At 38.6% G+C, this 21,860-nt stretch overlaps 2 protein-coding genes across 5 annotated transcripts in view; both read right to left on the bottom strand.

The window, feature by feature from the left end:
- Positions 1 to 1,614: 1,614 nt before the first annotated feature.
- On the bottom strand, positions 1,615 to 12,423 carry ndc80 (NDC80 kinetochore complex component). The gene is made up of 17 exons (XM_047380345.1): positions 12,285 to 12,423; positions 11,784 to 11,879; positions 11,209 to 11,292; positions 8,279 to 8,405; positions 7,761 to 7,933; positions 7,418 to 7,520; positions 7,226 to 7,315; positions 6,937 to 7,030; positions 6,649 to 6,749; positions 6,329 to 6,473; positions 5,508 to 5,713; positions 5,195 to 5,344; positions 4,945 to 5,034; positions 4,770 to 4,862; positions 4,566 to 4,696; positions 3,196 to 3,298; positions 1,615 to 2,134 (listed from the first exon to the last, which is right to left on the bottom strand). Exons 1-17 carry the CDS (start codon positions 12,290 to 12,292, stop codon positions 2,006 to 2,008), a joined length of 1,923 nt encoding a protein of 640 aa, XP_047236301.1. The 5' UTR covers positions 12,293 to 12,423; the 3' UTR covers positions 1,615 to 2,005.
- A 1,125-nt stretch (positions 12,424 to 13,548) lies between these two features.
- The window catches only part of nipbla (NIPBL cohesin loading factor a), a 33,428-nt gene continuing 25,116 nt past the window's right edge, over positions 13,549 to 21,860 (bottom strand). For all 4 annotated transcript variants that reach the window (XM_047380777.1, XM_047380779.1, XM_047380778.1 and 1 more), the window contains 13 exons: positions 20,575 to 20,715; positions 20,386 to 20,479; positions 20,069 to 20,223; positions 19,832 to 19,922; positions 18,697 to 18,870; positions 18,058 to 18,248; positions 17,827 to 17,934; positions 17,256 to 17,456; positions 16,900 to 17,046; positions 15,829 to 16,217; positions 15,370 to 15,544; positions 14,933 to 15,130; positions 13,549 to 14,841 (listed from right to left, as the gene is read on the bottom strand). In XM_047380777.1, the coding sequence (XP_047236733.1) occupies positions 14,479 to 14,841; positions 14,933 to 15,130; positions 15,370 to 15,544; positions 15,829 to 16,217; positions 16,900 to 17,046; positions 17,256 to 17,456; positions 17,827 to 17,934; positions 18,058 to 18,248; positions 18,697 to 18,870; positions 19,832 to 19,922; positions 20,069 to 20,223; positions 20,386 to 20,479; positions 20,575 to 20,715 (2,427 nt within the window). In that variant the 3' untranslated portion in view covers positions 13,549 to 14,478. The remainder of the gene's footprint in view (positions 14,842 to 14,932; positions 15,131 to 15,369; positions 15,545 to 15,828; positions 16,218 to 16,899; positions 17,047 to 17,255; positions 17,457 to 17,826; positions 17,935 to 18,057; positions 18,249 to 18,696; positions 18,871 to 19,831; positions 19,923 to 20,068; positions 20,224 to 20,385; positions 20,480 to 20,574; positions 20,716 to 21,860) is intronic.

The raw sequence follows: 21,860 nt of genomic DNA, 5'->3' as shown, positions 1-21,860 counted from the left end.
TTAATCATCTTGATTGTATAAATAGTGGTTTAGTATGGTCCTGGTACCAAGCCTTGTTAGTTACTCCTAATGCTCTTTTTTGAAGTATGTTTAATGACTGTAGTTTTATTTTGTGGTTATTTCTCCAAACCTCTGCACAGTTACTTAAATTTATTAAAACTAAGAAACGGTACTAAATGCATTTTCATCTAACATGTTTAGCTTTGTGCAAAATAAAAATAATTTTGGATATTTTACAGTATCTGACGTAAGGTTTCCGGTTCCGTTGGTCATCAGTAATGACACCAAGAAATTTGACTTTGTGTACCAACAACGGTGGTAGGGGTTTGTCCTGGGTTGCCAGTTCCAAACCCGTTCTCTCTGGCATATTCCATATGCCTTGCCTGCTGATGGTGGTCAGAGGGCTCGGTGGGGCCGATTGTATGACAGCCTCACTTCTGTTAGTCTGCTCCAGGGCAGCTGTGGCTACAATGTAGCTCACCGCTGTCAGTGTGTAGGAATGGGTGGATGCCTCATTGTACTGTAAAGCGCTTTGGAGTCCTCGAACTTGATAAAGTGATTTATCTGTATTTTTAAATGTTTGGATCATCAGCAAATAAAACTAGTTTTATAACTTTAGCTATTTACATAAATTATAAAGAATTTAGGACCCAAAACTGACCCTTGCTGAACCCCAGAAGCAATGCCCAAACACTGAAAACTCACATCTCCCAGTTTCACATAATGCTGTGTATAATGAGATTACGATGGCTATTTTCATTTTATTATTATTATTAAGTCTTTATTTCAGCAGGCAAAACATTAAGAACAATGTCTTATTTACAATGTTAGCCTGAAAGGGCTAAAATATTTAAAAGGAGAAATGAGGAGTACAACAAACATTTTCAACATAAGAATAATGTGTTCAACAAAACAATTATGACTCCTTAAAAAGGTCCTTCAGTCTGTTTTTAAAAGCAGATAATAAAACCAAGATGCAATGTATTTTGATAAAAGTTTAATTTGCAGCAGCAAAGTGAAGACATGAGGCCATTTTATTAGGAAATGAACAGGTTAATTGTATTGTGACAGTTCTGAAATCCAATTACATGTTTTATCAAGAACATATCAATGTTGTGTAAGAGTGGATCTTTTAACAGTATCATTTATTTCTTTTTGTGAAAAAGGAACATTGAGTTTGGATTTCTTTCTACTAATTTATCAAATTCTTATGCATTTGGTGTTACAAGGATGTTTCTCAAAAAAAAAAAAAAAAAACATCTGACCAAGATTTACAAAGAATTTATTAAAACCAAGCCGTTTCACTCATGTTCTTTTCAGTTGCTTTATTATAGTGTTTTCTTTTTAGAGGGGTTTTGTAGTCTTTTAGCCATCCAAGGACCACTACTCAGCTTTTATATAGTTGTCATGTCATAAATATTTTTAGAAATGTTTCATAAGCTATAGTAATGTCACAGCTTTGATAGCTGGTGGCCCAATTCTGTTTCCTTAGATCATATTTTAACTTTTAATTGAAATCTCATATATTTTTGGATTTGTTAGTCTTGTAATTCTTGTTGTATTTTGCAAAACGTGGTAGATGATCACTAATGTCATTAATTAATAATCCACCAATTAAATATTTAATATCATAAGTTTATTTAGCAGATTTTTATTTATTTATAAAAATTAACAAAACAGACTGACTTTCAGCCAACACAAAACCAACAGAGAAGTCTGAGCGGTCAGTAAAACTGTGCTGCCATCTAGTGGTTTATTGCAGCATCACATATCTAGGAACTAAGGAAAGAAAAGGAATCCTGACTAAAGGACACAGAAAAAGCACTTTAAAATGTTGGTGTTGTTTGATAGATTTTAGCATTTTCAGTAGAAAATCCAAATACAGGAGCTGAAAACTTGAAATAACAACATAAAGTTATATATAACATATATTTACAAATTGAAACAGAGCTGGTGGGAGGGAATCTTTTGTACAAACACAGAAGCAGGTAGATATTATTTTTCTTTATAAACAGTTAGTCGCAGACTGGGAGCTCTTTAAAAGCTCCCACAGCTTCTGAACAGCTGCCTTGTCCTCTTCGACGGCCTTGCAGCAGATGCGTTGCACTTTGCTGTGCAGATCCTCCAGATGCTTCTGTTGAAGATCAAAGCACAGGACACACGTGCAGTGAGAGCAGGAAGCTAAATCCAGCTTAAGAAGAACCACATTTAAAAAAGTGAAAACAAAAAAAAGAGTTTACCAAGCAGCATGTAGAGAAGCGGGATACTACAAATACAGTAAAACCTCTGGATACAAATTTAATTTGTTCCAATAAGCAGTTTGTGTCTTAAAAATTTGTATTTGGAAACATAATTCCACATTAAAAACAACTGGAAGTAAAATAATTCATTCCAACCCCCTGCCAAGACCTGCCCAGCACTCAAAATCCCCCCTATTTTATATATGATTCAATAATCTTGTATTAAACATTGCTAGGATTGTGTGGTGACAATGAACAAGAAAGAAAATGACTAATTTCTCTGGGAGACAATTAAGATTTGATTTATTTTTATAATTTATTAAAATATATTTTAGTTTGTTCTTAAAAAAGACAAACGACGTCCATTATCACTTATGCAAAGACATAGTGTGTTCTCCATTCAAGAGGATCCTGCAGTGGGCCCAACACAAGGAAAAATGTTGGCATCCCTGGCTTTCCATATCCACCGCACTGAGACGTTGGCAGAAATTATATCGCTTTCTCCGAGCTTGCAATGAATAAATGACAGTTGCATCTGCTTCAAAATGTTAGGAAAAGTCTGTAAACATTGTAACTCTACAGATTTATGTCGCATGAGGCAGCTTTGCTTGGGTAATGGTGTGCACAAAAGCTTCACACTTTTTCAAATCTCTCTGATGATTCTGAAGCTGAGATTGCTACCGTCTGCTGGTTTAGGTGTCAGCCACAGAGACAGTGTGCACATCCAGCAGCACATGGAGCATCACAAAACCAGGATGGCGAGAGGTGTGCATGGTTGTAGCTCACGCTCTGGAGCGCTTGCGTACGACATCCTATATATTCGTATAGACAAATTCGCATTCAGATGCATTTGTATTTAGAGGTTCAACTAATACACATAAAGTATGTAAACAATACCACGGTTTTCTTGTGACATGCAGATTGAGTTCTGAGAAAACAGGTGTAGGAACGTTACCTCAGTAATGGACAGATAGTTTGCAGCTGTTGTAAATACAGAAGCTAGGTTATTGGCCACTGTTCTCCTCTCTTCGTTCGTCTCCTGTACGACGAGGTGGTACCTTAAGAAGAGAAAATAAGAAAACTGAGAAGAAGCTACAACAACATATCTCTACTGAAGGAAGGAAGGAAGGAAGGAAGCTTGTAGCACACATAGGCCCTATCCTAATACTCGCGCTTCCACCTTTGTGTCCCTGAATTGTGCGTTCCTGTTGATGGGTTCGAGTGCGGAGTGTATCCCAATTCTCCAGAGTGGTCCTTAGTACCACTCCCTTCGTGCCCTCGATCCACACTTCGGCCATCGGCTTCAGGGTGATTTTGGGCAGTCACTAGCCCATAACATTGAAATTACCTTTCGAACAAACTTTTTCCAATTTTGCATGCTTTCAACCTGTGCACTTGAACCCCTATGTGCACTGTTAGAAAGTACACACTTCATAGAGGGGCGTAGGGTGCAGTGTATGTACTGGGACAGGGACATAGAGGGATCTCTGAGCATTCCTCCGACCCCACGGCTTCTCTACAGTACTGAGGACTGAGATGACCAATGGAATAGGCTGATGATGTGTGTGGTGAAGCCTTTGTGTGTTGATTTAGCCAAAAGGTTTGGATCATTATTCAGCTGAAAGATACAGTGATGACCCATTTTCAGTTTGCCGGGACAATTCAAAAACATTTTGTTTTTTTTTTTATTTCCCGGTATTTCAAGAGTTCGTTTTGCAATACATCCTTTGGAAAGAGAAACAGGCTTACAGCACCACAGTTCCTCTACCACACTTAACAGTGGGCAAGAGCTGCTTTTCCACAAATTCATCCTAAAAAGCTCCATTTAGTCGATTAAAGCAAATGATTCCAGCTAAGGTCCCATATTCGTGATGGTGGGACAGTAATGATTTTGTTTCCTGGCATAAACATATTGTCTGATGGTTGTTATGGATACCTGGTGACCTCAAGATGCCACTCAAGGCTGCAGTTCTTTAACAGTGAGTTTTGGAGATATTAACTAATAGTAGTAGCACGATAAATATAGCTCCTTGTCCAACCTAGTGGACAGCAGCTAGAAGAAATGTGCCTTAGTTGACTTTAATCCTAATTAATAATGAAAAGCTCATAAACATAATGATAAACCTAAAAAAGTAAAGTATAATCATTTGATTTTACACTGAATAAATGCGCTGGATTTTGTTCTGCATTTTTCAGTGAGAGATCATGCTGCTGTAATAAAAGATGAATTTATTTTAAGGCTTTTTACATATATATTTACCAGGAGGGACAATGAAAATATTCAGCAATGTGCATGTTGCAGAGGCATTCATAGTTGCTGCTTACTGTTGTTGTTCTGCCTTCAGTTGTTGCACAGCCTCATCATAGCCATAATTAATCTTCTTCTCAAGAAGCTTGCGGTGGTTTTCCAAAGACTCCATCTCTGATGCCCACTCCTGCTCCTCTCGGGCCAGCTCCTATATAAACGCAAACATGCTTAATCAGGTCCTGAATACATAGAGCAACTGTTTGTTTTGGTGTGAGTCGTACCTGCATGTTACCATCCAGCCGTTCATCCAGCTTGCGGATCTGCTCTCTGATCTGCTTTAGATCGTTGAACATATCCACGATGTTGGAACTGACCTTTAAGAGAAAAACACTACTATGAGGAAAATCCTGCTAAGATGTATCTGCAAAATTCCAGCATTAAAAAAAGTATTGTTACTTGTTCAGACGACTCCTCCAGGCTTAGTTTTAGGTTTGTTAATCGGCTGTTTTCTTCCTCGACATTACTGATCAGCTTTCTCAGAAGGATCTACAACACAGCAAAATGTACAAAAAACATTTCAGGGCTCTAGTGTTCACATTTGATTATTCAAATAAAAAGATTTGACCAAAACTTAAAATAACTGCTGTGTTATACAGAGAGAGTAAACAAGCCCTCATCTAACTGTACTGTTATTAACTGGGAGCACCTGGATCTGTGTTTTATGCTGAACTCCGCTGCCGGATCCACATTCAAACGACCTGATTTCAAAATCGTGGCCGCAGGCGTTTTCTGCGGAGAGAGGAATCAGCTTCAGCTTTCGGGCCAGCTTGTTGTACTCGGTCAGCTTCAGCTCCACCTGGGATTAAAGGAAGGATAAAGAACTCAGAAGAAAAACCCGACTAGTAACAAATGAGAACGATTACTGTTCACATCCTTAAATGAGTACATTAATGTAAAACCAATAAAACCCATGAGATCTCGATTTGCCCGACCCTCCTGTTAATATCAGATGCACATACCGTCTCCATCACTTTCGCCAGAGCAATTTCTTCGTTCCACCTATGTTGTTCGGCGTCCTCAAGAGACTTGCTGAGACTGGTGATGGTCTGCTGAAGCTCGCTCTTCTCTCTGTTGATCCTCTCCACATCAGATGGAGTAAACTTTTGGTTCTGCAGGAGGTGCTGAAGCTCGTTCCTCTCCTGCTTTAGAGTCTCCAGATGACTGACTGAAAAGTTGCAGGATGAGAGAATGAGCACAACGACAGACCCAGTAGTCATGTGACTGGAAACTAGGATTTTTTCTCTTCATAGAAGTTAAATCTCGTCTGTGACTTCATGATCTTTCTATATAGGGAGGCTCTGCCTTTCTGTGTTCAACTCAGTCTCTTTCCTAAATAAAGCAACTAAAAGAGCAATTCCAGCTACTAACTACTGGCTCAGAGCTTACCTGTTTAGCCGTGTTCCTCCCCTAAACAAAGCCTAAAACAAAGGAGCTCCTGCTACCATTACCTCTTTACTTTTTCTTTAACATAGAAATACAAACAAATACTGTGACGTAATGGTTCCAAAAACGTAACTGAGATTAGAGAAAACTGAACGGATTGAAAAATACGACCCAAAACGAATATAAAGATATCCTTTCAGCGCCTGAAAGACTAAATTCAACGTTTCTGCACTCACACCAAAATGTATTCAAGGGCTAAAAAAAGTGGATTTTGCATGACATGTCCAATTTAATTCAGATGAAGCTCCCATAACACTGTAGTGCTGTGATGCTGAAATTTGAAGAAAAATCACAAAAAGAACAAAACAAAAAAGAACAGTGCATTGTTCATATCTACCAGTGGTCTCCAGCTCTTCAGTCAGTTCTAAGGCTTTCTTCTCCAGGTTGCCTTTAAATGACTCCATGTTGCTTCGATAACTCTGCAGCTTATTAAGGTCCGTCTGCAGTTTCACCTTCTCCATCCTCTTCGCCATCAGAGGATCCTGTGGAGGGGGGGAGGGGGGGGGGGGGGACAAAAATAACACCAACTGACAGAAGGCTGCAAAGTTCAGCCCCCAACAATGAAGGGCGTTTTTACAAAACCAGTCTTCGCACAGCTCTAGGTCACAAACATCTTTCTACGGGGAATATTTTTTCTAGTAATGACGGTTCTCTTACTGCCTGATTCTCTTTCTCCAGACGCCCCACTTCCACACTGAGGAACCTGTGTTTCTCCTCCATCGATTCCAGCAGAGCCTCATCAATGTTGTAAAGCCGCTCTGTGGAGGCAAACGGACTTCTCCTTAATTTTTCTACCTCAATTCATGTTGTTTTTTTTTTTTTTTTTTAGACTAAACTCTTGAATGCAAATGTGGATTTCAAATAACCTCAGGGTCAATTTGTGGTAATGCACTGATTATTCAACATTAACACCTAATTGTGCGTTTTGGGAATTGCTTTGTTTACTCAGTTTGGTGAAGAACGCCTCATCTTCATCCTCAAAAACATCTTCGCCGTGCATGAACTTGGAGTAGGTATCAGCCATGTAGTCAAGGAAAAGCTGCAATATCAAAACATGAATTGAGCATTAGAAGTCATTCATTTTGACAACGTAAAGATGACTGCACCAGTTCTGTCGAAGGCACTGATCACAGGGAAAACAGCTTTGTGCATCCTTTAAACAAATTTGTCCAAGTTTCTTTTCACTAAGGTTTGTTTTTTTTTTTTTTTTTTTAAGTCAAGGCAGCTGGACTACCTTGTTATACTCGGCCCCTTCCTCGATTATGTCTGCCTCCTCACAGAACTCACTCAACAGAAGCTCCTGCTTATTCAAACTCCAGCTGATCTGAAACACAAACAGTTGTTAGATGGAAAACCCTAAACAAATTATAGATTCTTTTTATGATTTTGTTTCACCCCTAGACAATAACAGTCCTGTGCTTCTCACCATGACGTTATCTATGAGCCACATGAGAGCACCCAGGGCCTGAGGCCAGGTGTGTGGAGCTCCAACCGAATACATTGAGCACTTGGAGAGAACAAAAGGATACCTTTGAAGAAACAGATGGAGAGAATCAGCAATTTACCATCAACTACGGACAAAACAGTCTTGACTTATTTTTTTCCCTCGTTTATTTTCTATATTGATGACCTGGCTTTAAACATGCTTTTAGTTGTTCTAAATTGGTTTTTAAATGCAAAGGCCCTCAAATATTTTCTCTAATCATGATGTGTACCGAGTGCTGTGTAGAGTCCAAATGACACAAAAGGTTTGAAGATTGTACTTTTACCTCAATGCTTTGAGCATAGCTGGAACCTCCTCTTCCACTTTGGAGTTTGGCATCTTGAACGTCGGATCGAGCTGGCAGTAAATGAACTCAAACATCTTTACAAACTCCTTGGTAGAGGGCGACTGAAGAGTTTTGGCTGACAACATACCCGGGTAACCTTGTTCTGTCAAGAACTGAAATAAATAATGGTGAGAAAAGTTAAATAAAAAATAAAAAAAAACTGATTAGATACAAACCCGGAGATAAGGATCAACTGACAAATTCATTTCACACATGCAGGAAGCAGTGCTAATGATTAATCGATAAGATATTTTGCATAAACACCATTTTTCAAGAGCAAACATTACAATTATATTCATACAAATGTGGAACTAAGCCTGCAAGTCATTTCACTCTTTATGTCAGTCCCAGTAGATTTCAGAGGTTCACTATGGAGAACTCAGCTAAAACAAACAGCCATACAAATTACCGCTTCACATCAGTATAGATGACAGTATGGATACAAATATACGTTTTACCTCATGCAGCTGCCTGATACATTGCTGAACAAAGGATTTATCATGGAGGGGTCTAGCATCTTTGAGCTTCTCAGTTCCTCCAAACCCTGGCATGATACTGTTGAGATGCATGCTGGCACCACTAGTCCTGCAGTTAATGATCAATATATAATAAACAAAAAACATTGTTTCTGCATTTCAAAGCCACTGCTGTGTCGAAAACAAAACAGGATTAGTGACTACAGAAAACACAGAGTCGGTATTTACAGAGATGATAAAAAGAAGAGACTAAAAAATCCTCTGCATATTACTGAATAATTGCTGCTTACTTCAATTAATATAATTATACATAATCTAACTTGCTGTGTAATTCCATGAAAAAGTAAAAATAGTAAAATACACTAGAGAAGTATTGTTGGAATGTGTGTGTGTGTGTGTACAGGTCCTTCTCAAAATATTAGCATATTGTGATAAAGTTCATTATTTTCCATAATGTCATGATGAAAATTTAACATTCACATATTTTAGATTCATTGCACACTAACTGAAATATTTCAAGTCTTTTATTGTCTTAATACAGATGATTGTGGCATACAGCTCATGAAAACCCAAAATTCCTATCTCACAAAATTAGCATATCATTAAAAGGGTCTCTAAACGAGCTATGAACCTAATCATCTGAATCAACGAGTTAACTCTAAACACCTGCAAAAGATTCCTGAGGCCTTTAAAACTCCCAGCCTGGTTCATCACTCAAAACCCCAATCATGGGTAAGACTGCCGACCTGACTGCTGTCTAGAAGGCCACTATTGACACCCTCAAGCAAGAGGGTAAGACACAGAAAGAAATTTCTGAACGAATAGGCTGCTCCCAGAGTGCTGTATCAAGGCACCTCAGTGGGAAGTCTGTGGGAAGGAAAAAGTGTGGCAGAAAACGCTGCACAACGAGAAGAGGTGACCGGACCCTGAGGAAGATTGTGGAGAAGGGCCGATTCCAGACCTTGAGGGACCTGCGGAAGCAGTGGACTGAGTCTGGAGTAGAAACATCCAGAGCCACCGTGCACAGGCGTGTGAAGGAAATGGGCTACAGGTGCCGCATTCCCCAGGTCAAGCCACTTTTGAACCAGAACCAGCGGCAGAAGCGCCTGACCTGGGCTACAGAGAAGCAGCACTGGACTGTTGCTCAGTGGTCCAAAGTACTTTTTTCAGATGAAAGCAAATTCTGCATGTCATTCGGAAATCAAGGTGCCAGAGTCTGGAGGAAGACTGGGGAGAAGGAAATGCCAAAATGCCAGAAGTCCAGTGTCAAGTACCCACAGTCAGTGATGGTCTGGGGTGCCGTGTCAGCTGCTGGTGTTGGTCCACTGTGTTTTATCAAGGGCAGGGTTAATGCAGCTAGCTATCAGGAGATTTTGGAGCACTTCATGCTTCCATCTGCTGAAAAGCTTTATGGAGATGAAGATTTCATTTTTCAGCACGACCTGGCACCTGCTCACAGTGTCAAAACCACTGGTAAATGGTTTACTGACCATGGTATCACTGTGCTCAATTGGCCTGCCAACTCTCCTGACCTGAACCCCATAGAGAATCTGTGGGATATTGTGAAGAGAACGTTGAGAGACTCAAGACCCAACACTCTGGATGAGCTAAAGGCCGCTATCGAAGCATCCTGGGCCTCCATTAGACCTCAGCAGTGCCACAGGCTGATTGCCTCCATGCCACGCCGCATTGAAGCAGTCATTTCTGCAAAAGGATTCCCGACCAAGTATTGAGTGCATAACTGTACATGATTATTTGAAGGTTGACGTTTTTTGTATTAAAAACACTTTTCTTTTATTGGTCGGATGAAATATGCTAATTTTGAGAGATAGGAATTTTGGGTTTTCATGAGCTGTATGCCAAAATCATCCGTATTAAGACAATAAAAGACCTGAAATATTTCAGTTAGTGTGCAATGAATCTAAAATATATGAATGTTAAATTTTCATCATTACATTATGGAAAATAATGAACTTTATCACAATATGCTAATATTTTGAGAAGGACCTGTATTAGGCATGGGCCCCAACAGGCCCATGCCTAATACACACAAAGTATAAAGCTTTACCAAAGTTTCAAACAGTTCAAGTTTTTAAACAGCAAACTGCTCTGTTTTACCATCCCTACAGTTTAAAGTCATTTTCATGAAATGCCAGAGAAAGTGCCAGGTAGGGCTGCACAATATATCGCAAATATCATTGTAATAACAATGTGTGCAATATTTATACCACAAAGGACTGTTTAGAACGCAATAATAGTTAGCTGATAAATTCTAAGTGTTATGAACTTGCATTTTACTTGCTAATGTAATATTTAGCCGGTTGGACAGTCTCATAGCAACAGATGCTCACCACGGACACAAATGAATTTATGCTAAGGGTCACAGAGTTTAGGAAGCATAGATGAGTAAAAAGGAAAGAAGAAAACGGGGATATATCGCAACTGATATCACCATAGCAAGATTTTCTAATATTGTGCAGCCCTAGTGCTAGTCCGACTATTTAACCTGCTAACATCAGCTTGTACTAGTTGTGTTACTCTGTAAAGAGTAAAACAAAAATACGTTGCAAAATTCTGTGAAATGAGCATTTTAAAAACCAGTAGTATATTTAGTATGGGGTAGTTTTGCATTTGCCTGTGTATTAATCAAAAACATTATATAAAAACACAGTAAATAACTTTATTATAACCCTTATTTTATGAGCAGTATGAATAATTGTTGCTTTTCTGTTATAAATAAGATCATGTCTAGATCATGTTCTAGACTTGGTTTAAAATATTTGTTAATACCGTTAAACCGTGATATATTTACTAAACTACAATAACATGAAAATCACCTAAAAGCACATGCCTAGTGTTATGATTGGAAATATTTTGCTGCTTTCTGGGTTTTTGAAATATTATTTACTTACCGGGGCCCAAAAAAGCTGGTCCTCCTTTCAGAGGTCACAGATGAGGGTTTGGATAGGCTGAGCTTTCCAAAGGAAGGCTGTTTACTGCAAGAAAATCCATATACACACACAGTAAATGGAGGCGTATTACTTCACAATTACAATTAAAAAGCTGGAGAAAGACTTACATGTGTACAAAAAAATTAAGACATAAAGTTTATCTCAATTCTTCAAAATGCTGAGAACAGAAATTATTTTATATATCTAGGATCATTTGTCTAAAACGTTAATACATAAAAAAACAAATATGTAGGTGTGTCACATGGTTTAAAAAAAAAAAGTTCTTTTTAAGACCAATATGATTTAAAATGATGACCTATAGAATTGATGCGAATTGACTTAATAACCGATAAACTCAAACACATTTTCCTGCGATAAATAACGTAAGAATGTTTTCACATTACTTACCTAAACATACAATTTTGAGGCACCGAGCCAGTTTCAGGTGAAAGACTAATTTTATTTCTGAATGCAGGAAAATATGCACCGGATAAAAAGCTCTAAATACAGTTGGTATAAAGATAATTTCAACAAACCTCTGAGGCGTTGTGTACACCATGCTCATCCTGTTGCTGTCTTGGACCCTCATCGGTATCTCCGACTGTCTGCTGCTTGCTCGGCTAAGCCGTCCACTTGATACAAACAAATAAATAAAGCATAGATCGTATTCTAATAAATGGCTACTACATAAAATACAACACATTTATCTACAAATTGTCTTGACAATCAGCCCATTGTCGCTAGCCTATCAGGCTAACTAGCAGTAAGGCTGTTAGCAAGAAAAAAAAAAAAAAAAAGTCTAACCCATATTTACTGAATATAACTCAATACAAATAATGCAACTCAGCACAACGAAATGTAAAAACGGTGAATATAGAGTCGTTCAGTGGCTCAGCAAACATTGCGGCAGCTGACTTTAAATTTAACGGCTGTCTGCTAACAATAACGACTCATCCAAGCAGGGAGGACATTAATATTTTCGCTGCATTTAGAATGCATCGTAGATTTAATCAAGCAGAAAGAGCATTTAAACGTACCGATCCATATCCCCGCAGCTTTATAACAACTTAATGTTTACAAAATGAACCGTTTATACGGCCTTTTTTTTTTTTTAGTCAACCCGCGAAAACAATCCAAAATACGAATAGCAATGACGTCACGTCTGTACGGCGTGCACCACAGTCCAAAAATGATTTGACGGGGGGGAATTCAATTTTAGCGAATGACGGAAAACGTAATCCTGTACGTGATCAATTGGTTTTTATCAAAAAAAGCTATGAATTTCTTTTGCTTGCAGCAACATTAGAACAAATTTCTCTCCATAAATGATTAGATGCGTCGATTATCACACAAAGGGGTGAATGGACAAGACCATCTTGTAAATTTGTAGTTGGATCACTTATGGCCCATGGCTTAATGTTCAGTAGTAAAAAAAAAAACAAAAAGAGAAAAATAGGACACATACGAAGTTTATCTTAATACTTCAAAATGCTAATATAAAAAACAGATATAAATGACAAAAAACTATGCGAAGTTGGAAAAATCAATGGGCAAAAGTGACAGAAGAGAATTTCTAAAAAGAAACAAAAATAATAAAAATAAAATTTTTCTAAGACCTGTTAAGCTCAAACGCCTTAAATGACTTTTAATGACCCTGCAGAAGCTCTTTGACAATAATTAACATTGATTTAATTTGCAATGTCAAAATAATTCATTTAAACTTTAATTCCTTTTGTGATAAAAGCATGTATAATTGTTTTGTATTTTCTTTGCTAGGCTATTATGAAATAATTTTAAGTGTCACTATAAGTGACCCCAACATCTGATTGGTTGACCTGCAAAACAACGCTACTGCAGACCAACCACCTTGTTCAATTTTGACAAATAAGGTCAACAGAGAAAATAAAGTCCCAACACAGAACAAGAGTAAATTTTTTTTTAAATACCTATGTGTATACATTTGAGATATGAATACAAATTTTATGACACAAATACAAATTATTACTCATTTTGTTTTAAATAAATTAATAATTATAGAATTTGTTTTTGATGCATCTCAAATCTTATTAAAATTATGAGGTATGGAAATATTTAACTTATTTATTGAACTGTGGCAGTCTTGTCCCTCTATAATGGAGAAACAAATACATAGTATATTATTTGTTTTGGGTCCATGGACTTAAAACCAATGCTCGGCATTACTAGTATAAGCTTTGTGTCATTTAAATGCACTTACAACACCTTCATTCATTATTTTTGCATTTGTAAAATGAACTCATATTAACAGTTTGAGCAGACAAGTGACAAAGAGAAGTAGAAAATTTATTGCAGTATTTGTTCCACCAAAAGGGTATGAATCCCTTTCCTCTTATTACTAGGGTGACCTAATACAACAAAATCTACATTTACAAAATATCTTCCTGCAATAGGCCACATATACTGCATGCGTAGTTCGAAATAGAATAAATTATATTCAGAGGACTCTGCCATTGTACAGCATGGACAAATAAATGTGAACAAAAATAAAAAATCTTATTTTATTCTTTACTTTTGTGTTTTTCCAAATATCTAAAAGCTAAAAGGAAAAAAAAAAAAAAAACCATCAGGGTGCTAGTCGTATAATAAACTCCAAAAAACACTTTAATAAGAACATCAAAAAGACTAATTTCCAACATTCACTTAAGCTTTTATTCTTTTTTTTTTTACAGCTTTTTTGTATTCAGAGATATAAACATTTTAGTTTTTTTGTCATGTTAAACTATGATACAGTGGGAGTAGAAATGAGCGACTAGAATCTGCTGCACAACAGCGAAGGAGCTCCCACAACAATGTTGACGAAACATTTCCCTCCAGGTCTCTCTTCTGATAGCCTTGTAAGGGATAATCTGGGTGAATTATTCCTTTAATGTCTTCAGGATTCTATCCTCTGAACATGTACACAAGCAAAACATGAGCAGTCCCCCTCTAATATAAGTCTCATGTTTTGTGTCATTTTTGCAAGAATAAGTCATGTAAAAATATGTAGTGTCAAATATCCTTGCCCTCTTGTGTTCTCTTACAAAAATGAGGAAGAGGAGCTAGGTAGGAATCCAGTGAAGTTTGGCTGTGTTGTTGGAGGTGACAGACACAGGAGGAGGAGCAGGAGCAGGGAAGAGGATTTTTATAAAGTAGAAATGGAGCAGGGGAACCAAAACAAAAAAAAAAAAAAAAAAAAAAAAAGAACAGGAGCCATTAGCTAGCCCCTCCTTCCCGTGCTGCATATAGTGAGCGTAAAGTCTGTACAACTTTGTTGCTCAGTTTGTGGTTGCTGGTCAAGGCAATCTTCTTGTAGATGATGTCCGACTCCTTAATAGTGTCCACCCAAGGCACCAATTTACGGCCGTCCCTTTTCTTGGCCTCCGCCCAGGGTCCCGAGTAAGAGCCTGCCATCCAGTGGATGGTGTATCCATTGGGAGTCTTTTGTGTGACTCGAGCTATTTGCGGTCGGTCCTTGTATTTGGGGCAACAGAGGGCGATCACATCCATAGCTTCGACCGTTTCACTCATACGGCCTGGATCAGAGGAGTCGCCGGCTCGCCTTGACCTTCGAGAGGACTGCCATGAGGAAGAAGTTTTAGCAAAAATATCAACATTAGTTTTAGCTCAGCAGGAGCTATTAAATATTGTGCGAATCTATTCATCTCACCCCTGGGGTCCTTTCATCAATATCACTATCGTCGTCATCCGTCTCCGGTCCCGCCTGATTGCGCGGACTGGGTCCTGACATGGGCCCAGAGCCTCCCAATAGGGCGTTTATGGCTTTGTTTCTGATGTTGGCGCTAGCAGATGCCTCTCCTTCCTCGTCCTCTTCATCTGGATCCAGATGTTCCATCAGAACCTTGAACTGTACACAATGATGACAATTATAAGAAAGATTGGAACATGGTGAATTTTGGAAACAAAATGTGAGTATACACAGTTGGAGAGACTTTCTAGAAGAAATGACAAAGGATAGTTATGTAAGAATGTATCTTCAAACAAATTAACGGTAAAAGAAGTAAAAACAACAAAAAATGTCAGATAAATTGCTGGAAAAAAAGGTGATGTGATGAGAAATGTATCAGCTGTTGTTTCCGGACTTACATCCAGGTACTGTTTGACTATCCGCCGTTTTACATCCTCCGTCAGCGTGGCGTTACCCATGTTGTTGAAGATGAAGTCCAAGGTTTGTCTCGGGTTGAAGTTCACGTTGTTTTTCCTGTTCACCGCTTTATCGTACACCTTGGCTGACTCGGTCGGAGAGTACTTCTGAATTTTACTGTTCAAGGAGAGAGAGAAATAACATTTCTTGATTTTCAGGTGCAGTTAATTCCCACTTTTGCTTAACTATGAACTTTTCAAATAAATCCAAATTTATGGCATTCATTCTATTCTGATGACATCTGATGAAAACGACACTACAGTAGGGTTTTTGTTCTTGTGACATTATGTGAAAACAGAGAAATACTTTATTATTCCATTTTTGTATTTAATGAGGTGAATAAACAGCAATCTTAATACGGCTGAAAATCCTTTAGTCTGGACATGCCTGATAGATCTTACCTGTCAGAAAATCCATAGAGGTTCTTTAAATGCTGTTTGAGCACGAGCAGAAGCAAGATGCCCTGAACTGCATTGGCAAAATCCAAGAGGCTGGTGGGACTTTCTGGCAGAAGCCTCATTACTTTGTCCACATCCTCAACGTCCAAATCCTCCAAATCAGATTCAGACTCTGAGCTGTCTGAGTTTTGAACAGGTTTTCTGGACTTCTTTGGCCGATGTACCACATTGTCGTCATTGTCTTCATTTTCATTGCCGTCACTATTGTAGTTTTCCTCTTCATCGCTTCTGGAAGAGTCGTAGTTCATCTTTTCCTCTTCATCCTCACCATCAGATGTGTTTTTCCACAGCTTTACTTTCTTTTCCTTACGTCTTGGCTCCTTTAGTAGAAGCTGATATGAGAAAAAAAACAAAGTAATGTCAGTAAAACCCAAAACTTCTGAAAGAAATGTCTGTTTTTTTAATCCAACTTCTGTGGGATGCATGCAACATAATCACTGATCAAAGAAAAATGTATACATGGGAAAGCATCCTGCAGGGTTCCTATACATCTTTCATGTAGAAATTCCATATTTTATCCAGACTCAACTATCCAGTTCTCAGTCCTTTTTGTGTCATTTTAAAATGCAAAGTCCACCATGAATGTATGACAGGTATTTCTACAGTAGGCAGACTAATTATGGAACCTGTAAAAAATTGAAACTGTAAAGTTGGAAGGAAGGACAAAGCAAGGAAGCAAGGGAAGTACATAGGAATTGAGGATAAAAGGAAGAAAGTATAGAAAGGACCCATGGTGGTAAAAACAGAAGGAAGGAAGAAAAGAAACAAACACAAAACCAAAGTAAAAAAGAAATGAAGAAAGACAAAAGGAAGGAAAGACAATGAAGAAAAGACTGAAGAAAGGGCATTTCAGACAATGGAATAGGGAATAAAGTCTAGAAGTACATAAAATTTTCAACACCTTCTCGTTCCTTTTATCATAATTATCCAGACTTGAAAAATATTGAAATTAAATTCCAAGCTCCTTTTCAGATTTCTTCAAACTGTAGAGGAACCCCGATCCTGTGAACCTACCTCTTTAAAGGTTTGCAACAAGTTGCTGCCTGAAACAGACAGTGTGATGTCTATGTGGTGCATGATGAACAGAGGCTCTTCTTGACTCTGGTATGGAAAACAAGCCAGGTCGTCTGCGATAAACAGCAGCATATTTACTTCTGTCTTCTGCAGAACCGGCCAAAAAACAAGAACAAAACGGAGTTAGTGCCTCACATAATCTAACTACACTGATAACCTTTTAGGATTTCAATTATTATAACAGATACCTTCTATAACAACTCTTCCTTAAAATAAATGCTTATAACTTCGTATTTGATATATTAGAAAAACTATTAGCAAACGGGGTCTATTGGAAAGTACGTGGGCTGACTCACAGCGCTGTCATCAAAGAGGTTCAGTAATGAGATGAGGAAAGCCCTCCGATGCTGCCGGTTCCCCCGGATCATCGAATAGAGGTGGGAGCAGAGAGCCGAGTGGGTCTCATCGTGTCTGAAGCCCCTTACAATGGTTTTACGAGATGAATTGATGGCCTGCTGCAAACTGTATGACATCTTCATCCCAGCAACTGCCTTCATCTGTAATGTTATGGTACAAAAAAAGGTGTGTAAGAGTTGACAGAAGTTTCAAATGGTTGTTTGCTGTTGTGTTGTAGTCTAGTACATGTGGCTGTATTTTTATTTGTTTTTACTTCTAAATACAACAAAGAAAGCATCTTTGTCTAAAAGCTCTTTTTTATATTAGAGCAACATTTTAAAGTATAAAAGTTATTTCAAAATGTAATAAATGTATTCATCAAAGTGCAGATTTTGTCTACGGAGGTCTGTGGTTGCAAAATAATAAAAATAAAAGGTCATCAGTACTGTCAATGGTTTTTTGTGTTTCAGGTTTATTCACTTCAAAATATTCTTAAACTTGGAAAGCTGAGAACAATTAACAGCAGCTTACATGGATGAATCCTGTGTATTTCTTGTCAATCTCCACCAGCTGCTGGTCAGCTTTGTTTCTCATGCTGGGCTCTGGATCTGTTCCCATGGCAATGAGGTAGGGTACACACTGCAAAGACCAATAAAAAAAGTCAGGTTGACACGATGCTTGTGTAGTGGTTCTGATTAAAACAAGAAACCCAAAAAAATGTCTAGAATAGATCTTGACCTTGTTTGGGCCATGATGTCTTACCTGTACAGGATGAATGAGACCCTGGTTGAGCGTAAGAGCGATGACGTTGAGAGCAAAGTGCCGCACACTAGACTCAGTGTGAAAGAACGCCTCTAACACCTGTTTTAGATACAGCTGCATAATGGAGCTGCTCATCCCTGATGAAATGTCTCCCATCTCTTTCAGATCCTCCTGTTTGGACAGTTTCTTCCCTAAAAAGATACAAAAACAATTGCAATTTTCTCCAAGTTAATTGCATAAAAATGAGCGAATTAAAAAGCCCAGGCCATGTTTTTCCCCACAATATTACACCCAAAAAAGTCTGTTAGAAGGTGTGCTGATAAAGTGCTAGAAAAGAAAAATGTTATTTCAGCCACAAGTCAAGTTTATTTATATAGCGCTTTTCATCAACAAGGCACTCAAAGCGCTGTACATTAGGAAAAACATTACAATGATACAGAAAATCAAACAGAAAAACAAATCAAATGACACTACTAATCCTTGGGAGTTTACTGGTAAGAGCTGGTTGTAATCCAATCTTTCTAATAGAGGTAATTAGCTCATTAAGTCCTCTTTGGTAAGGAATTCATCCTGTGCTAAAAGATAAATTATAATATTAATTCTTGAAGTCGCTGGTATGAGGCAACAAACTTTCCTTACATTCTCGGTCTGCTTCCTGCATTCGTGAGTCCTCCTCCTGCAGGTACGTCTGTAGGTTTTTGAGGACCTGAATTTTGAGGTTGATGGAGGAGGAGCCGTCGGCCAGGATACCATTGTACAAGGATTTCACCTCAGGCACAAACATCTGGCTTGGATGCATGATAACAAGAAAACCTGCCAGAAGAGAATGGCAATTTGTAGAAAATATAAACACCAACCTCATATATAGTGTACACAACCCTGTCACATTGCTAGGTTTTTCAGACTTAGAAAATGAGCCCACGATAAATTCTTGACTGACATCTGGCCTCCCTCTCTGTGTGGTGTTTATGTCGGCTATAACGCACGCGCCGAGTCTGTTCCCGCTTCCTTTCACCCTATGATCCTGTGCAACTGCTAACAGTAAAGCGTTCTAAAATCATGTCAGCTTCGAAGGGTGGGTATAAATGGCGTCCTATCATGACGGGCCTGCAGAAGAAAATCTTTTCTCGTCTCTCTGGAGTTACTTTCCTTCCTTCCGTTTGTTTTTTTTTTGTTTTTTTGTCAACGTCAATGAAATTATCAACAGTTCTAAAAACCAGTCAGTTCAGAGCCAAAACTTTCAGGTGTCTACTATAAAGTTGAACATGAAGAACGGTCTATTCAAAGCCCAGAAAGAAGTGTAACAGAAAATTTGGACTGATTTGGAGAATTAAACCAAGTCAACATGTAGCATGCTGGCAGGCTAATAGCAAAGAAATTGAGAAAGGTTTGATTTTTGGTTGAATTTCAAAGGATATAAGTCACCTGACATCTTAACATGTTTGTGTAAACATTTGAGAGCCACAGTTTTCATCTGCAGGAGCAAAACTACCTTTCAAAAAGATGTTTCTAGCAAACAACCTGTGATTGATGACTGATCCAGACACATAATAAACAAATCTAATTTAGACCACATTGAAATTTGTGCATGATTTTATGAAACTAACATGTATTCTAAAGAAACCCATGCAGATATTTCTGTCTGATCTATATTTAAGTTTGCACTAAATTTGAAGACTATTCCAGAAGTTCATCTTGGAAAAATGAGCCGTAAAAACACAGGACAGCTGGAAATAAATGTGCCTGCAAAGAGGTAGAGAAACAGTAACTTTACCTAAGCCAATGATGGCTTTGGTCTTGACCACCTCATCCTCATGTTTGGTAAAGTACAGCAGCAGCTCGAGAACCTTCTCCTTGATAATAACCTGCACAAAACACACACGCAATTCAAAAATAAATATACTTTATTAGACAAACTCATAGTTTCTTAGTTAAAGAAATACCAATCTGAATCAAAGCCCCAACACAGAGCTTTGTCCACCCTTAAATAATGCTACAGCTACTGTCCCACCTTGTTGGTGCCCTTAAACTCCTCCAGATCAAAATCAAAATGTCGACCAAGGGCACCCACAGTGAAGAGCGATCGCAGCAGAAAAGGCTTGTTTGCTACTAATGTAGTGCTGTTGGGATCCTCTTGATGCTGAATCTTGAATTTGTTAAGTGCACCTGAGAAGAAAAACAACACTGAGTTCATTTCTTTTGAAGAAAATATTTTTGGCAAGTTCTGATTGTTTCGTTTTATGTTACTGTTGCAAAAGGCAGACTGGAATGCACCTTTTAGATGGCATCAAATTTTATGTATGGAGTTGTTAAGTGAACGTATCTCACCATAGAATTTGTTAAAGCAAGACCACACAAACTTGTAGTTGTGTGTAACTTTGTTTACGACAGCTCCGAGACAGCTCACACAGTGCTGCACCACCTAAAAAAGGCAGAAATACCGTAGAAGTAAACTTTGATTGCAACATTTTAACATCGTAAAACAAAGCAAGTTTGTGAAAAGCCACAGTCACACACCGTCATGCCGTATTTGATGATGAGTTTCATAAGGTCTTCTTCAATGGTAGCAAGGAAAGTTTCACTTGGATGCTCCATTAGGGGCACGACTAGCTCCAAGATCTTCGCCACATTGCAGATAACCATGAAGTCGTTGGCAGTCTGCAGAGAAAACAAATGTGACACTTTACCAGGAGAGTCTGTTACAGTGGGTCCAAATGATGAATTACAGAAGTAGCAGTGCACCTCGACAAAGTGTTGCAGTTTGGGTAAAAAGTAAGTACAGGTGCATAAAACAATAAAATAAAAACAGCGTGGAAAAAGTTCCAATATTTTTTGTCACCCATTTCATAAAGTGTAACTCATATTACACTGCTAAAACAAATTAAAGAAAAACTTTGAAGGCATGTCAGGTCTTAATTGAAAAAAAAAAAAAAAAACATGTTGGAGATCCATACTAACAGGGAATGAGTAATAAACAAACGGATGCCACATCATTTGGTGAACATGAACATTTTCCCACAGGGGTTAATCCAAAGTTACAGAAACATTTAAACAGCTGATGCAGCATGCTAGTCCAGTTAACTGAAATCTCAAAATGGTACTCAGTAGTGTGTATGTTCCCCACATGCTTGTATGCATGCCTGACAACGTCATGGCATGCTCCTTATGAGATGACAGACGGTGTCCTGGGATATCTCCTCCCAGATCCGGACCAAGACATCACTGAGCTCCTGACAGTCTGAGGTACAATCTGGTGGTGTCGGATGGACCCAAACATAATGTCCCAGAGATGTTCTATTGGATTTCAGGGGCGTGTGGAGTCCAGGCAGTGGTACCGATTCCGTCATTCTCCAGGAGCATTATCATGCACCAGGAGGAACCCAGGACCTACTGCACCAATGAAGGGTCTAAAAAGGAGTGCAAGGATTTCATCCAGATACCTAATGGCAGTCAGGGGTCCATCGTTTATCCTGTACAGGTCTGTGCATCCCTTCAAGGATATGCCTCACCCGACCAACACTGACCCACCACCAAACCCATCATGCTAAATAATGTTGCAGGCAGCATAAGGTTCACCTCAGCTTCTCCAGACCCTTTTACGTCTGTCTCATAAGGTCAGAGTGAACATGAATCTGTGAAAGGAACAGGATGCCAGTGCTGAACCTGCCAATTCTGGTGTTCTCTGGCAAATGCCAGTCGAGCTCCATGGTGCTGGGCAGTGAGCTCAGGGCCTACTAGAGGACGTCGGACCCTCAGGCCACCCTAATGAAATCTGTTTGTAATGGTTTCGTCAGAGACATTCG

The sequence above is a fragment of the Girardinichthys multiradiatus genome, chromosome 12 (assembly GCF_021462225.1).
Source record: "Girardinichthys multiradiatus isolate DD_20200921_A chromosome 12, DD_fGirMul_XY1, whole genome shotgun sequence".
In the NCBI taxonomy this organism is placed as follows: Eukaryota; Metazoa; Chordata; class Actinopteri; order Cyprinodontiformes; family Goodeidae; genus Girardinichthys; species Girardinichthys multiradiatus.
The sequence above is the reverse complement of the archived record's forward strand: the minus strand, read 5'-3'. Positions and strand labels throughout refer to the sequence as shown.